The sequence below is a fragment of the Bos indicus genome, chromosome 8, assembly GCF_029378745.1.
Source record: "Bos indicus isolate NIAB-ARS_2022 breed Sahiwal x Tharparkar chromosome 8, NIAB-ARS_B.indTharparkar_mat_pri_1.0, whole genome shotgun sequence".
NCBI lineage: Eukaryota > Metazoa > Chordata > Mammalia > Artiodactyla > Bovidae > Bos > Bos indicus.
The window spans coordinates 70,519,783-70,537,997 of NC_091767.1; the positions used below are offsets into that span (position 1 = coordinate 70,519,783).

The window sequence follows — 18,215 nt, forward strand, 5'->3', positions numbered from 1 at the left end:
TTTACTGCTTTTCCTATTCACACATGTAAGTTTCTGGAAAATGAGGAGCTAAATGGCTCTGATTTGGACTTTCTTAAAGTTTAGGCCGCCACAGGTTTATTAAGATTAAATTGTAGTCAATATTTTATAATAACTATAAATGGAGTATAAACTTCAAAAACTGTGAATCACTATGGTGTACATCTGAAACTTATATAATATTGTACATCAACTACACCTCAACAACAACAACAAGGTCAAATTGGTCAAAGAAATACACTATCATTTAGCTCTATAAATCAGGATTTTTCCCCTCAAAATTGTTATATCAAAACAAAACAAAGCATAGTAATTAATAACTCTTTACATAACCCCAGATTTCAGAGTTTTTCTAATTCATCCAAACAGCTTTTCTGTTCTAATGGACTAATTTTAAATAAATATTTGGTACATACTTAAACACATAAAATAAATTAAAATTGATAAGGTGTTTTTGATATTTTCTATACCAGAAATCTTCATAAACTCATTTTAAAAAGTGTTACTGCTAAAGATGCTTAAAATGACAAACTTTGACTTCTGGATCATTTCTTTCTTATGAATAACTTCCTTCCTACAGTCGTATTTACCACATAACCGCCCAGGCTGGTTTCCACGACATTAGGCCATCTCATAACTCAACGCCACCAATGCATCCTGTGGGCCACCAGGAAATCCGAGTGGCCCAGGTACTGAGTTTCCCCAGGACTTGACAATCTGGAATAGCACCACCCAGGGCTTAAAAGTATTTAATATCCTGAGAGCAAGACCTCTAATCCAGCAGTGAAGCCCTGGGTCTGAAGGCAGGACCCTGCACCCTTGAATTTCTTCCCCAGCTCAGCAGGCTGGGCGGGCGGTAAACAGCTAGCAGTGCTGACGTTCTTCTGCTGACTGAGGGCTCCTGCTTCGCCTGGGTATGTCTTCTATGAGGACAGACCTAGATTTCAAAGTCGTGGCTGAGCAGTGGAAGGTGCTTTACCTGTTCTTCTGAACTGTGCTGGCAAATATTCTGTCTTCATACCTCTGTCGAGCGGCATTGCCACCAAACCCAAGGAACGTGGCCACATAAACACGGTACACATGCTCCGTTTGGTGAATGTCACACCCCAAGTTAAATTCAGCCAACAGGTTCTTAGCTACTTCTTCCTGCAGACGTAAGGGCCACAAACTTAAGTATTTTAAGCAAAAATAATTACTTCCTTCTAAAAAGAGGGATCCTGAAAGAGTCTCATCTAAAAGGAGCAAACATTTTGCTCCTGCATTTCCCAAGGATCCTTCTAAGCATCTTTCCTACTTCAACATGACAACCCTGACAAAAAATTTCAGGTGGGCTGCACATCTGTGATACCAAAATGACTTTTTAAAAAGAATGTTAACAATGTGATCTAGTAAATCTACTCAGGAAATCCCACACTATGAAAATAGTCTTCAACATTGAAGTCTCTATACACAACCACGTCCTTTGCAATTCTGTGACAGAAAATACTGGATGCCATTGAAATACACAATTCCAGGGAGGGGTTAGTTATTATGGTAGCAGTTTATGGAGGAACATGCTTATGCACTGTTCAATAAAGGACAAAGCTCTGGACAAACAGTAAGATTATAACAACCATATTTTTAAAAACTATGAGGAGGTAGAAAAAGAATGAAAATAAATACACCAAAACACTATCTTTTTTTTTTTTTTGGATGATGCATCCATGGGAAATTTTTATTCCTGATTTTTCAGTATTTTTTCCCAAATTTGCTTTTCTGAGTTTCTTGCTTTGAGGGGAAAACGTGACTTTTTACCAAGAGTGTAATAGTTTCTAGAGGCATGCCTGGATGGGAAGTAGGAAACACAAATTGCAATACTTGAATTTACAGAGCATTCTTCTAAGGCGCTTAATAAACATGTCAAAAACACATCAATGTTTACTGAGTTGACATGGTGTCTGGCAGGGCGTTAAATATACTATATGTGCCACCTCAATCAGTTTTGTAATAATTCTCTGTCAGAGACACTTGCGTTTACATTTACAGCTGAAGAGACCTGCTCAAAAAAGTGAAGTGACTTGCATAAGGTCCCACAATTAGAGAGGACAGGGTGACAATGTACCCAAGCTTGTCCAGCTCCACTCTTTTCTAACCACTCTCTCTGCTCGTATTAATCTACAACTGAACGGAAGAGCGAAAGACACAGAGCAATTTGGGAACCCATCTGGACCGCCTCTGCTCTACACAAGGCCGCCCAGCCTCCTGGGAAACTAGAGGTAGAGGCAGGGGAGCAGATGAACGACAGAGTGGATCACAAGGTGAGAAACCCGGACCAGTGGATACAAACCTCAGTCTTTACCAGAAAAGTGGAGAGCTGTCTGACCACACATCCTTGCCCCCCCACATAAAAGTAATTTTTCCCAATTACAACTTAAGAAATCTGACACTATTATATTAAGTTTTACGATACCTGCTGAGAAAAAAAGTGACTGGAAACAGAAATAAAAACTCAAGTGTGTGGCTGACATACACACCAAAGGAAAATCTACGTAAGTTCAGAAAACAAACCAGCTGACTTCAATGAACAAACACAAACGGCTTAGTGGAGGTTTGCCTTGGTTTCCTCCCGTCTCCTGTCGCCTGGGTTGAGAAGGCGGGACCCTCAGCAAGCACAGTAAAGATGTGTTCAGACTCAGAAAACAAAACAAAAATGGATGGAGACATGTTAAATGAAAACCAAACCAAAAGGAAGGAAATTTGTACAGATAATAACCTGCTGTGAGGAGGCAAAGCTTACAGTTTTGGGTACTTCGTATGCTATCTGGGTTGACACGCCTCCCATGTCTAGAATACCAGCTGTTCTTTTACGAAGAATGGCTTCGCTGCTTTCACTACCAGGGATGTTAACTTCCACTACTGCCTCATCATCTGGAAAGAACAAGAAACATCCATTGGAACGGAACAAATGCAGGGAAGCACAATTTTGCAAACAGTCATCCTGCTTTCATGGTGGGCTCCAGGGTATCTAGGAGACCCAACCCGCTCCTCCCCACTAAGATCAAGTTCACTCAGTGACAGCAGTGCCTCCCACGCTGCTCCCCCACACCCAGCTGTGTCACAAGACTCAGCTCCTTTTCTACGCTTTGCATGAAATAGAAAAAGACAGAGGTTCAGTTAGACACATTCACTGGGAACACAGTACTTACCATCTTCGATATGCTCAAATCGTCCAAGGACAAAATTAATGCCAATCCAAGCATAGACACCTAAAGACATTGTAAGAAGAGTAAAGTTTAAAAACAGTTTATGTAATTCTGATCAGTGCGATCTGTGCAGACATTTATTTTATCCCGACAAGCTGTGAAAACATTATCTGAAGAAATACACTTTTACTGGTGTTTTTTTATCTTTTTCCAGTGGTTTTCCAAGAACTCTCAACTTTTAATTTTGTAGTTTCATACCATTTGCATGTGTTGAAAATATAATTCCCTAGGACCTAGTGTTCCTTTGAAATTTGGAGATTGTTTTGAAATACTGGAGTTTTCACTTTGAGGCTAAATCTATCGAGTGCAAGGTTTTAAAAACAAGTGAACTCTGATTCTTCCACTCCTTTATCCCACGCTCTCACTCAGTTCCCAAGTCTGATTCTCTTTTTATAACATTTTCTACATCCGATCCTCACCTGTTTTCATTATTGCCTTTATTTAATCTGGTATAGCAGTCTAACTGACCTTCTTGTTCCTACTTTCCCATTCCAACTCACGCTATTCTCTACTGGACTGATCCATAAAACAAAGCCCAAACTCCAGAGTCCAACAATTCAAGCCCTGTCCAACTTTTCAAAACTGAATAAATTTGACGTGTAACACTGTGTAAATTTAAGTGATACAGTGTGTTACTTTGATACATTTATACCTGATTGCCCTTGTAGCAATATTATCATCACATCATTACAGTACAGTACTATTGTCTCTATTCACTATACCATGCATTAACTCTCTATGGCTTATTCATCTAGTGTTACAAGTTTCTACCCTTAAACATCATTAATCTTATCTCCTACCCCCATCCCCTGGTAACCAACATTTTACTCTGGTTTCTGACTTTTTCAGATTCTACAAATAAATGGTATCACATAGTATTTGTCTTTCTCTGACTTACCTCGCTTAGTATAATGTGCAAAGTCAACCATGTCAAAAATAAAAGGATATCCTTCCTCCTTTCTCTTGGTTACATAAGATTTCACCTTTTCTATGTACCACATCTTTAATTCGTTGATGAACACCTGAGTTGTTGCTGTATCTTGGCTATTGTGAATAACACTTCAATAAACATGGGAGTACATGTATCTTGTCAGAATTCTATTTTCATTTCCTTTGGGCATATACCCAGAAATATAAATGCTGTCATATGGTACCCCTAATTTCATTGAAAGTGAAGTCGCTCAGTCATGTCCAACTCTTTGCGACCCCATGGACTGCAGCCCACCAGGCTCCTCCATCCATGGACTCTTCTAGGCAAGAGTACTGGAGTGGGTTGCCATTTCCTTCTCCAGGGGATCTACCCGACTCAGATGGTAAAGCATCTGCCCGCAATGCGGGAGACCTGGGTTTGATCCCTGGGTCAGGAAGATCTACCCAACTCAGACGGTAAAGCGTCTGCCCGCAATGTGGGAGACCTGGATTCAATCCCTGGGTTTGGAAGATCCTCTGGAGAAAGAAATGGCAACCCACTCCAGTATTCTTGCCTAGAAAACTCCATGGATGGAGGAACCTGGTGGGCTACAGTCCATGGGGTCGCAAAGAGTCAGACACGACTGAGCAACTTCACTTTCACTTTACTTTCAATGAAATTAGGGGTACCATATGACACAGCATTTATATTTCTGAGAACTTACTTTATTGAGGAACTTCCATATTATTTTCCATAGTGGTGGACCAATTTACATTTCCATCCCTAGTGTATAAGGATTCCCTTTTCATCCATTTCTCATCAGAACCTGCTATCTCTTGTTTTCTTGAGGGTAGCCATTCTAGCAGGTATGAGGTGATAGCTTACTGTGGTTTTATGTTTTCCTGATGATTAGTGATATTGAGCATCTTTTCATGTGCCTGCTAGCCATTCTGACACCCTCTTTTGAAAATGTCTATTTAGTTCTTCTGCCTATTTTTAAATCAGATTTTGTTGTTGTTATTAAAGTCATATGAGTTCTTTACATATATTTTGGATATTAACCACTTATATGAAAGATGATTTGCAAAAAGTTCCTCCTATTCTGTAGGCTATCTTTTCATTTTGTTAATTATTTCTTTTTCTGTGCAGAAGCTTTTGAGTTTGATATAGCCCATTCGTTGATTTTTGCTTTTGGTGTCTTATCCAAAAAAATCATTGCCATGATGAACTTCTTTCTTTCTTACAGGTTGATTCTTTACCACTGAGCCACCAGGAAAGCCCTACGGTGTTCCTGAATATATCTGGAAAAGCCTTTCCTTCTCCTTCATATCTGAAGGATAATTTTACTGGATAGAGTATTTTTGTCTGGCAAACTTTTCTTTCAATACTTTGAATATGTCATTCCACTCCTTGGCCTCTGTAGAGTTTTCCCAGAAAAATCTGGTGACAGCCTAAAGTAGGTTTCTTTGTAGATTACTGTCTTGTTTCCCTGGCTGCCTTTAAAACTTTTTTCATCACTCTTTTGACAGTTTTAATGTGTCTTGAAGGTCTTTTGTGTTGAATAACAAAGTGTTTCCATTAGCTCTGTGGACTGTATATCCAGCTTCTTCCTCAGGTTTTGGAAATTCTTAGCTATTATTTCTCTGAATGCTCTCTGCTCCCTTCTCTCCCTTTCTCTTCTTCTAGGATATCCATGAGTCTTATGGTGGCTTTCCTAATGAAGTCTGATAGTTAAGGGGTTCTTCACTTTTAAAAAAATCTTAGTTCTCTCTCCTCTTCCACCTGAAACATTTCTATATTCTTACCCATGAGTTCATTTACTCTCTGTTCCATCTGATGTGCTTGACTTCCAATGCTTTCTAATGCATTCATCTCATTGACTGAGTTCTTCAGCTCCACAATTTGTTTGGTTCTTTTTCAGAATTTCAACCTCTTTGGTAAATTATTTTGTTAATTTTATTCCTGAGATCATTGTATGGTCTTTCTGAGTTTTCTTGTAGCTCACTGAATTTCTTCCTAACAGCTATTTTGAATTCTTTATCAGTCAGATTGCAATACTCCACGTCTCTAAATTTAGTTGCTTGAAAACTGTTTTTTTTTTTTCTTCTTGTGATATCACATTACTTGATTTTCACAGTTTGATGAAAAGTGTCTGTCACAGCATTTGAATAGTGAATGACTTTCTTATTTAAGTTAAGCTTTGTTTACGTTCATTCTAACAATTCAACACATTGGTAATTCGAAGCCTTTCTTTGTTTTCTACAAGGTGGCGCTACAGCACAGCTTTTGGTTTCTCTTACCTTAGCGGCCTCATCACTAAGGCTGGGAGAATGAACATAAAAAAAGCCAGTGGAGAGGGAAAAAAAAATGGATGGTGACACAGCTGGGGAGATGTATGCTTCACACCTGGAGCTTTGGGCGTGTTAAAGAGAACAGGATCCTTGAGTGGGGGAGGACATCCCCAAAGGTCCGTGGGCTGTCTTCTTGCAAGAATCCCACAGCAGACAGCAAGAAACTTGTCTCTTCAGTTCTTTCTGCCTTCTTCTCCTTTCTCTGCTCACAGTAGCTGTGGTCTCTCCAGCTGTAGTACTCTCAGTCAGGTGAATTCACCATCCCAGCTCATCACCTTCACCCTCCACCACCTCTGCCAGAGAGGTCGTGCTGGCTCAGGGCCACTCCTGCTGCTGCTGCCTCTGCCTGGCTCTGCAGACTCCTCTGGGTTCCAATCCACCCACTTTCTTGGGCACAGATGAACTGATCTCTTGGGTGTCCTGGTGTGCTATGCATAGGCACTTTTTCCCAGTTATGGATGTCCGATTAGTTGCAAATCAAAGGGGAAAGAGAAAAGGAACCACGCATGCCATCATGATGCTGATATCACCAAGACCCATCTAACCTATGACATTACCATGACCTTTCAAAAGGGCCATCATTCCATCAGATTAAAGTATTTTTATCCCTCTGTCCAGGGTGCAGCTTTACTGACCTGCATTGACTTAAATCATTTTTTCTGCCTAGAATGAGCTTCCTATCCCTCTCGCAGAGCCCTAGCCTTACCAGGCTTTGGCATGCTGTGTTTATAATTATCCCTTGATGCCCAGTTCAAATGTCACTTTCTCCATGATGCTTCTAGCTAGGAAAAAAAAAAGTCCCCTTCCTTTCAATTCCCATGATAGTATTTCCTTACTTCTGTATGGCATATAAAACTGCCTATATAAGCAGCTGTTTACCTTGCTTGTCCATAAACAGTTCAATGGCAGTATGTGAATTTCACCTAATTTTTGGCAAAATGATAGATGATTTTGAAATAAATGCTTTTTGGTCTCCATCTCTAACAAGCTATTCCCCAAATAATTACACTGACTTGCCATTTCATTCTCAAGTAGAATTATTTCTTTGAAAACAGAAGATTTTCTCAGTGTATCAAAGTGAAGAATAATTTCCCTTGTCTAGCAAGTAAATCAGTAGAAGGTTCCAACAGCTCAATAATTATCATAACTTCAGAAAGCTGTATAACTTAGGCAAGGAACACAAACCTTTTCTAGCAAAATAAATCCAAAATATGTTTCCTAAATGTGAAGACAAACTTAATTATTTTTTAATGGCTTAACATTTAGATTATAAAGACTAGTCATGTTAAAAACTAATATAACCATCTAAAAATTATATTTGAAGGCTATGGTTTCCCAAATTTTAAGATGTTAAGAATAATTTAATAAAGTATATAAAGTGGAAGACTGGGAGGACTTATAGGAATAGCTTCCCAAATTTCAAGCTGAAGACTAATATACTAACCTTCTTGTTTTCCTGAAATTACTTCTGCATGAGAGTCAGAAAACAGGAAGTCAAAGTGCACAGGGATGTCAGTCAGAAGGTCTTCCAGAATGGCTTTCTGCTGACTGTAACACAATCCCAAAATTTACATGTCAATATATTAAATCCTAAATTTTTCTGTTTTAAAAAAAAAAAAACAAAAACAAAAAACCCAAACCCTTTAGCTCTGGTATATCCTGTGTGAAAAAAGTAAAATTTAAAACCAAAACAATTCACTGAAAAGACTGTTTAAGAAGGAATTTTCAGAAGTTGTATAAATTACGTGATTCCTAGATGTAGAATTACAACTGCAAACAATCCTTAAACTAAGAAAGTAAAAAATCAGGGTTTTTTTTTTTAATGACAACTTTACAGTTTACTCTTCACAGTCATATAAAAATACATTAAAAGGTATTTTGTGAGTTTTGACTATAGGTCTGGTACTGTTCCAGATTTGAACAGAGAATTTTTAATGTCTTCCTTTTGATGATGATGATGATGGAAGAGGAAGACGAGGCGGCGGGAGAGGAGGGGTGAAAAGGGAGAAAACCCACCACAGCCAACACCACCACTGGCCTGGCAGGCCCTGCCCTCGTGGGGAGGATCACCTTTCGGGGAGGATTCTCATTCCAGCCGTGCAGAGAATGTAGAGAGGGGTCTCTTTGTGTTTTGCCCGTGGAACATGCTCTGCAGCAAAGTTCAAGAGTGGAGAAATGTAATCACTGACTTTCTCTGGAGAAGTCGCAAACTCTGAAATGCCTACAGAAAAAGGAGAAGTCCTTTAAATTAATATCCAACATATATTGGGTTGGCTGTAAATGACGGGGATACTCCAAGTTCGGCCCCATGCTCTCTTCTCAGTCATCAAACACAGACCTAATGGAGCAATTGCTGTGTGTCCGATACTTGGGATCAACTGCATGTCAGCTTGTCTCTGCCCTTAAACATATCCACACTGGCCTCAGGCAAGTTCACTCTCTCTCACAGCTGCCATCACCATCTCTGTCTCAGATCTCCGAATCTTTTTTTAATTGTTCATACCATTCCTTTATTATGCTTTTAATGTTCATGAAAACAGTGATGACCACTTTCATTTTAATAGATCTCCAATCTTAATTGCAGCCATCCAGATCTCTTCCCTGACCTCTGATCATACTGACTTTATACTGATCATACTGAAAGTTACTGATCATACCCATAACTTTCCATGGGACACAGCCATGTCCTTGACCTCACAGCAACATATGCAAATTCAAACTCAACTTCCACTGCAATCCTGCTCTTGCTGCCTGCTACTCACCTTAGCAGCCCCAGCAGAGGGCCCTCATCCCCAACAGATGTTCTGGGTCTCACTGATCACCTATCCTTGGTTCTGCTCACATTATTTCACTTCTCACCATCTCTTCTGGATACCACCAGCCTCGGCCAGCCTGCTGCAGCACAGCCTAATCTCTAGTCCTGGCCATCCCCAACCACTCTCTATGCAGAAGGTGTCTTCTGCTTTGAGATCCTCTGGTGGCTCTATGCCCTCTGAATAAAGCTCAGCTCTAGAACAGCATAAAACTCGCTGCACACTCCCCCATCCCATCTCCTGCCACACTCCTTCCATTTGGCTCCAACTACACCACATGGCATTTCTGTAATGCTTTGTATTCTAGCCTGAGGGCCCCTGTACGTCCACCAGGAAGAACCTTCTCTTTGACTACCCACCTCCTTTCTCCCTCTTCACCTGGCTGACTCCAGCTCACCCACTGAGCTACATCCTCCCTGGAAGTCCTCCCTAACAGAACCCTCCCTGAAGGTGAGCTCTCATTATATTCCATGCTCACCCTCCCCTCTCAGTGTATATTCATTCCACCTCACTGAAACTCCCTATTTACTTGTCTGTCACATTTCAACTGGAAGTGTCTCGAGGGCAGAAACTATGTTTTGTTCAGTTAGTCTCAGCACCTGACACAGTCCCTGGTAAATAGGAGGTGCTCAGCAAATATTTGCTGAATGAGTACATAAGTGTTCCAGCTGTCATTTAGCCCATAATATTAAAGCTGAGGGGGATTTTAGAAATCCAAAATTTATTTCACAAATTAGGAAACTGTGGACTCAAATTAAGTGATCTGTCAAAGCAAAGAGCAGCAAACAAACTGAAAGCCAGATTTTTTTGGACTCCATATACAAGATCATTTCAATGGACACCAAGCCCAAAATTATTCAGTACAGTCGCTCAGTCGTGTGAGCAACTTTTAGCGACCTCATGGACTGTAGCACACCAGGCTTCCATGTCCATCACCAACTCCTGGAGCTTGCTCAAACTCATGTCCATCAAGTTGGCGATGCCATCTAACCATCTCATCCTCTGTCATTCCCTTCTCCTCCTGCCTTCAATCTTTCCCAGCATCAGGGTCTTTTCCAATCAGTTAGTTCTTCCCATCAGGTGGCCAAAGTATTGGAGTTTCAGCTTCAACATCAGTTCTTCCAGTGAACACCCAGGACTGATCTCCTTTAGGATGGACTGGTTGGATCTCCTTGAAGTCCAAGGGACTCTCAAGAGTCTTTTCCAACACCACAGTTCAAAAGCATCAATTCTTCAGCACTCAGCTTTCTTTATGGTCCAACTCTCACATCCATACATGACTACTGGAAAAAACCACAGCTTTGATTACACAGATCTTTGTTGGCAAAGTAATGTCTCTGCTTTTTAACATGCTGTCTAGGTTGGTCATAGCTTTTCTTCCAAGGAGCAAGTGTCTTTTAATTTCAGGGCTGCAGTCACCATCTGCAATGATTTTGGAGCCCCAACAAATAAAGTCTGACACTGTTTCCATTGTTTCCCCATCTATTTCCCATGAAGTGATGGGACCAGAGGCCATTGTTTATTTTCTGAATGTTGAGCTTTGAGCCAACTTTTTCACTCTCCTCTTTCACTTTCATCAAGAGGCTCTTTAGTTCTTCTTCGCTTTCTGCCATAAGGGTGGTGTCATCTGCATATCTGAGGTTATTTATATTTCTCCTGGCAATCTTGATTCCAGCTTGTGCTTCATTCAGCCCAACGTTTCTCATGATGTACTCTGCATATAAGTTAAACAAGCAGGGTGACAATATACAGTCTTGACAGACTCCCTTCCTGATTTAGAACCAGTCTATTGTCCCATGTCCAGTTCTAACTGTTGCTTCTTGACCTGCATACAGATTTCTCAGGAGTCAGGTCAGGTGGTCTGGTATTCCCATCTCTTTCACAATTTTCCACAGTTTATTGTGATCCACACAGTCAAAGGCTTTGGATAGTCAATAAAGCAAATGTAGGTGTTTTTCTGGAACACTCTTGCTTTTTTGATGGTCCAGCGGATGTTGGCAATTAGATCTCTGGTTCCTCTGGCTTTTCTAAATCCACCTTGAACATGTGGATGGTTCACGTACTGTTGAAGCCTGGCTTGGAGAATTTTGAGCATTACTTTGCTAGCATGTGAGATGAGTGCAATTGTGCGGTAGTTTGAGCATTCTTTGGCATTGCCTTTCTTTGGGATTGGAATCTTTTCCAGTCTTGTGGCCACTGCTGAGTATTCCAAATTTTCTGGCATATTGAGTGCAGCACTTTCACAGCATCATCTTTTAGGATCTGAAATAGCTCAACTGGAATTCCATCACTTCCACTAGCTTTGTTCATAGTGATGCTTCTTAAGGCCCATTTGACTTTGCATTCCAGGATGTCTGGCTTTAGGTGAGCAATCACACAATTGTAGTTATCTGGGTCACGAAGACCTTTTTTGTATAGTTCTTCTGTGTATTCTTGCCACCTCTTCTTAATATCTTCTGCTTCTGTTAGGTCCATACCATTTCTGTCCTTTATTGTGCTCATCTTTGCATGAAATGTTCCCTTGGTATCTCTAATTTTCTTGACAAGATCTCTAGTCTTTCCCATTCTATTGTTTTCCTCTATTTCTTTACACTGATCTCTGAGGGAGGCTTTCTTATCTCACCTTGCTATTCTTTGGAACTCTGCATTCAAATGGGTGTATCTTTTCTCCTTTGCTTTTAGCTTCTCTTCTTTTCTCAGCTATTTGTAAAGCAGAGGAATAGGACTGGGAGACCACTTTCCCCCCACAAATTTATCAAAAGATCATTTGAATGCTGAGCAACTTCCACAAAACAACTTCTGAATACTGTCGGAGGACACCAGGCACCCAGAAATGCAGCCCATTCTCTTTGAAAGGAGGTAGGACAAAATATAAAAGACAAGACAAAAGAGAGACAAAAGAGTTAGGGATGGAGGCCTGTCCTGGGGAGGGAGTCATGAAGGAGAAGAAGTTTCCAAACAGTAGGAAACTCTCTCACAGGTAGGTCTGCGGGGAGTTCTGGAATCTCAGAAAGCAGCATAACCGGGAGGAAAATAACCCCAGAATACACGCCTAACCACAACTGCAGAAAGGAGAACTTTCCTGTGAAAGGCTCTAACCTAACAACCTAATAGGCAGCCTGGCCTGCTCACAGAACAAAGGAGAGAGAATACCAAAGGAGAGCTAGCAGACTGCCTACCAGCCCTTCCCAGCCCAGAGGCAGAGAGGCAGGCTTGGGACAGTCAGAGCTGGAAGGCAAGGGGCTGCTACAATCTCAGCCCCAGGGATGGCATCTTCCATCAAACTGTGAGCAGGCTCCTTGCTGCTAACCATGTCTTCCCAAGATCCTGGATGGTTGACATTCACCAGGAGGGTTGTAGCCTGAGATTAGCTCTCCAGAGGAGACATACAGCACACCTGAGCTGGTACTCTCATGGGACACTCGGGGAAACTGAGCAGCCGGGATTGGGGAGGTGATTAAGATGCATGGCCCACCTGGGACAGTGTGCTTGCTAAGAACCTGGTTGCCTGAGATGGGCACAAAACACACACCCAACCCACAGAGACTGAACCAGAACTGTGTCTGAGTGTCTCCTTTGGAGGTATGGGTCAGCAGTGGCCAGCGCAGGGGCTACGGGTATGGCAAACCTGGTACGGCATAAGCCCTCTTGGAGGAGGTCACCATTAACCCCACCAGAACCACCAGAACACACAGGACTGGGGAAACACAAATAAACTTGGAAGCCACAAATAAAAACCTTGTATGCACAAGGACCCAGGAGAAAGGAGCAATGACCCCACAGAAAACTGACCCAGACATGCCCACGAGTATCCAGGAGTCTCCGGTGGAGGTGTGGGTCAGAGGTGGCCTGCTTCAGGGTGGGAGGCACTGCTTGCAGCAGTGAGTGCATGGAACCTTTTGAAGGAGGCTGCCATTATCTTCATTACCTCCACCATAGTTTGGCCTCAGGTCAAGCAACAGGGAGGGAACACAGTCCTTCCCATCAACAGAAAATTGGATTAAAGATTTACTGAACACAGCCCCGCCCATCAGAACAAGACCCATTTTCCCTCTCAGTCAGTCTCTCCCATCAGGAAGCTTCCATAATCCTCTTATCCATTAGAGGGCAGACAGAATGAAAATCACAATCAGAGAAAACTAACCAAACTGATCACATGGACCACAGCCTTGTCTAGCTCAATGAAACTATGAGCCATGCCATGTAGGGCCACCCAAAATGGACAGGTCACGGCGGAGAGTTCTGACAAAACATGGTGCACTGGAGAAGGAAATGGTTAACCACTTCAGTATTCTTGCCTTGAGAACCCCATGAACAGTATGAAAAAGCAAAAAGGTATGACACTTAAAGATGAACTCCCCAGGTTGGTAGGTGCCCAATATGCTACTGAAGAAGAGTGGAGAAATAACTCCAGAAAGAAGAGATGGAGCCAAAGCAAAAACACCACCCAGTTGTGGATGTGACAGGTGATGGAAAGAGCAATATTGCATAGGAACCTGGAATGTTAGGCCCATGAATCAAGGCAAACTGGAAGTGGTCAAACAGGAGAAGGCAAGAGTGAACATAGACATTTTAGGCATCAGTGAACTAAAAGGGACTGGAATGGGTGAATTTAACTCAGATGACCATTATATCTACTACTGTGGGCAGGAATCCCTTAGAAGAAATGGAGTAGCTATCATAGTCAACAAAAGAGTCCAAAATGCAGTACTTGGATGCAATCTCAAAAACGACAGAATGATCTCTGTTTGTTCCCAAGGCAAACCATTCAATATCACGGTAATCCAAGTCTATGCCCTGACCAGTAAAGCTGAATAAGCTAAACAGTTCTTTGAAGACCTCCAAGACTTTCTAGAACTAACACTCAAAAAAAGATGTCCTCTTCATTAGAGGGGACTGGAATGCGAAAGTAGGAAGTCAAGAGCTACCTGGAGTAAAGGCAAATTTGGCCTTGGAGTACAAAATGAAGCAGGGCAAAGGCTAACAGAGTTTTGCCAAGAGAACACACTGGTCGTAGCAAACACCTTCTTTCTTTCTTTCTTTTTTTTTTTGCAAACACCTTCTTTCAACAACACAAGAGAAGACACATGGACATTACCAGATGGTCAATACCAAAATCAGATTGATTATATTCTTCGCAGCCAAAGATGAAGAAGCTCTATACAGTTAGCAAAAACAAGACTGGGAGCTGACTGTGGCTCAGATCATGAACTCCTTATTGCCAGATTCAGACTTACGTTGAAGAAAGTAGGGAAAACCACTAGACCATTCAGGTATGACCTAAATCAAATCCCTTACCATTATACAGTGGAAGTGACAAATAGATTCAAGGGATTAGATCTGATAGACAAAGTGCCTGAAGAACTATGGATGGAGGTTCATGACACTGTACAGGAGGTAGTGATCAAGACCATCCCCAAGAAAAAGAACCTGGTTACCAAGCAGATATTTATTGTTTACATACCGGGTTTTATTTTCATGACCACAGGCTTTCGGTTTTTATCCCTCATTTGCCGGATATCCAGCAGATCGTGAGGATTGCCATTGTGCCGTGGCCAGCAATAGACAAATATCCGAGACCCGCTGCTCCCACAGTCCACCACGATGCCATAGTTCACATTGGGGTTATTGGTGTCTGTAGCTTCAATGTCAGTAACTCGTGCCAAGTACCTTGTTTAGAGAAACAGACATACTTTTACTGAGACAGAGACTATCCATAATGCAATACACAAACACCAAGTCAGTGATCTCTAAGCTATGTGGCACTGCCACCAGAACATTTTTACAACTGTCAAATAATCAAAAAAATCAAAAGAAAACAAAAAGTGACCACGGTAAAAGTAACCTAAACCAGATACACACTCATCATTGTTTTAAATAAGTTCAAACAAGCTCTGAAAAGCAAAACTCTATTTTCCAACTGTCAACAGTAACTAAAAAATCAGCTTTAAATGATATTACAGGAGAAGCTTATGCTCAAATCCTCTTATGATGTGGATTTGGTGGTTAATAATTAAACAGTTTCAAACAGTTTAGTTTTTCATGCTATGCTGTATTGGGTACAAAATCCGTTTCCTCCAGCCACATGCTCCTTAAATTCCAACCTAATCCCCAAAGTCTTGAAGTCACAGGATGAAGGTATGGCATACCATCTAGAAAACACATTTTTTTTCTCCTACCTTTGAAACTTCTTGTCTTTGGAGAGCCGTCCATACTTATTTCGGATTATGACAACAGAAAAGTATAAAAGTGAGACAGCAGCAGCCAGAAGGCTGATGACGATAATTTGGCGTAAGTTGGTATTCAGAATTCGGGGACACCCCACTGGAGAGATGCTGAAATGCCAGGAAGCAGGAAAAAGACAGGAGATGCCAATCCTGAAATGCCAAAAGACAGGTTTAGCTAAAACAATTTGCTCCACAGAGGCCTCCCCTCACCTCCACTGATCCAAATATGTTCCTGCTGGAAGGCCTTATGTAGACCAGCCTCTTCCACATTGCTATTGTGCTATGTAAAATAGCCAAAATTAGAAAATCAGATGAATGAGAATTAAGCCCCGATGATTATGACTTATCTGTATTCCCTCCCTTTCTGGGGAGTATTAGGTAGTTTTTATTTTTACCCTGTCTCATTCCAAAAACAGAATTAGAGATAGTTTATACGAATTAAGTTCAATAAAGTAAATAAGTAAATGTATAATAAAGCCAGGTTTAAGGATGATGAATTTAGAGTACAAAAAAGCATGTAATAAGGAAAGCCTGCAAAGGTGGTTGAGCATGCTAGCAACCAAAACTTTGCCCGTTACAGTGGAAACGTAAGCGGTCCAGGCAGAAGCAGATTCTCTAACACTGAATTCCAAGGCCAATCTCTTCCTGGTGACTGCATGAGAAGATGGGAAATAAAACAGTATCTTTAACAATGTCCCTGCAATGGTCAACAAATACGTTTTGTGTACTCTGTATTTTTAGAAATATTCCTGAGACATTTCTCCAAATAAACTTTCTTCTCAGTTTATGTCAGGAATAGGCTTTAAATTTTTTTTTTTTTTGCTGCCTTTGGGATAAATTCTTTTGTTTTACAGTTAATCGACACTCTTTCCTTTAAAGAGTGTTTCATGGACTAAAATACCTCAAAGAAGGGGGAGGTAGCCTGCTAACCCGGTGGAATTTTCTATTTGTAGTTTCTGGTTACCATATGGATTCCTGGGCCACTCCATGGAGTTTATCACCCCTTCCCATATCTCTGAGGCTTACAGACCTCTCTCCTGTGCTTAATTCAACTCCTCCCAAATCCCAGCATGTGTGCCCTTTATGCTAACTTACACTAACCCCTGTCGAACCCACCTGGCATGACCACTTTCCTTCTGTGACAGGTACCCCGCTGGAGCCCTGGAAGAACAATGTTGTTCAACAGAAGCGTAACACAACTGAACACATTTCACTTGAGATTTAGATTTTTCTCCCCATGGAGACGTGTTTCTGTGGCACTGAAATCTCGGGTTTTACAGTGCCAGTGATTTGGCACCATCACTCACCTCCCCATGCTGATGGGTCAGAGGTCAGGCAAGGCTCTGGGAATCAGTTATCACACACCATCACCGCAGTCCTCCTGGCATTAGAGCCCTCCTATTCTAGAAAGTGGGAAAAATCACAAAAATGGCACACTCCAAGTAAACGTCTACTTTACTTATCAAAGGGGTGCTTAACTTATTGTTTTATTTTTTAAATTATGAAAGAATGATAACACTTTACAGGAGACTTGGAAAACACAGAACAAAGTTACATACAGTTCCACTATATATTACAACTAGTAAAAAATAAATTGTAGATAAATGAAAAGTAGATAAATTAAGATTTTCAGTTGGAGTTTCAATATCAAATTCCCCAAAATTAATAAAATGAATATACAGAAAAGTAGAAGGAAACAGGAGACCTGAAAATCACCATGGACCAACTCAACATAATTAAGATCCATATAGTTTTTCCACAACAGTAGGATACAAATTCTGTTCAAGTTCTCAAAAGGGTGTTTAAATCTAAGCATACGTAAACTGGTCCATGATCCCAGCATTGGAGCTCTTAGCAGGGTTTATTTCAAGCAACACACTTATAAGTTAATTTCATGCTGTCAGAGATACAGGCCTAAATCAATAGAGCTAATAACAGTCTGGCACTAGTTAATGCTTTCTACCCAGAAGCAAGTCAGTGACCCCAAAATACAGGTCACCAAACAGTCTAAACTACCTAATGGTGCTGCATGTTAAGGGAGATGAGGGGTGGGAGTAGGAGGTGGGCAGAATGACTAACTGAAGGGGAATGTGAACTATCCATGCATCTGGTTAATCTAGTAGATCCCTCCTTCATGCACAAAGTCCCAGGTAAGGCACCACGCTCCTAGTGAGTTTTGTCACCTTCACAGTGGCTGCCACTCCTCCACCCAAGACCTCATGTCACAGACAGACACAGGTCTGAGCAAAGGTTTCTTTCTGACTTACTGGATCCAAACGACAAGAGACAGTGGGTCTCTTTCTTGGTCTTGTGGCCCTGCTTCACTGCTCCCAGGCTCTCAGGACAGCTATCTCCCCTAGTCTGCTTGTTAGCTCTTGATCAATTCCTTCTCAGGACTCTCCACGTCTCGGTGCCTCTGCACATCCCATTTGTTCTGTTCCCCATAGGTTTTCTGTCTTGGCTCCAATCTCTCCTAGCCCTAATATCCATTACTGGTCATCTTCACTTATTGCCTCAATGATCTGATAGCTGACAACTAACTTTCTCCACCCCAAGCTTCTTCTCTAAGTCACAGATACATATCTTCCAGCACCTACTGATAACCCCATTTGAACATCATGCGGACCTGTGAGAAACACTTCTGAAACTGAACC

The 18,215-nt window shown here is 41.4% G+C and overlaps 1 protein-coding gene across 6 annotated transcripts in view; it reads right to left on the bottom strand.

Moving 5' to 3' along the window:
- The window catches only part of ENTPD4 (ectonucleoside triphosphate diphosphohydrolase 4), a 36,276-nt gene that overhangs the window by 10,077 nt on the left and 7,984 nt on the right, over positions 1 to 18,215 (bottom strand). Inside the window, exons 2-10 of one of the 6 annotated variants that reach the window (XM_070794929.1) lie at positions 16,869 to 16,964; positions 16,678 to 16,722; positions 15,514 to 15,711; positions 14,799 to 15,004; positions 8,592 to 8,742; positions 7,966 to 8,069; positions 3,204 to 3,263; positions 2,795 to 2,925; positions 998 to 1,164 (exon numbers count right to left, since the gene is read on the bottom strand). In XM_070794929.1, coding sequence (XP_070651030.1) covers positions 998 to 1,164; positions 2,795 to 2,925; positions 3,204 to 3,263; positions 7,966 to 8,069; positions 8,592 to 8,742; positions 14,799 to 15,004; positions 15,514 to 15,711; positions 16,678 to 16,722; positions 16,869 to 16,876 — 1,070 coding nt within the window. In that variant the 5' untranslated portion in view covers positions 16,877 to 16,964. Of the gene's footprint in view, positions 1 to 997; positions 1,165 to 2,770; positions 2,926 to 3,203; positions 3,264 to 7,965; positions 8,070 to 8,591; positions 8,743 to 14,798; positions 15,005 to 15,513; positions 15,712 to 16,677; positions 16,723 to 16,868; positions 16,965 to 18,215 lie in introns of all 6 variants that reach the window. The other 5 variants (XM_019966356.2, XM_019966355.2, XM_019966358.2 and 2 more) reach the window with 5 other exon arrangements.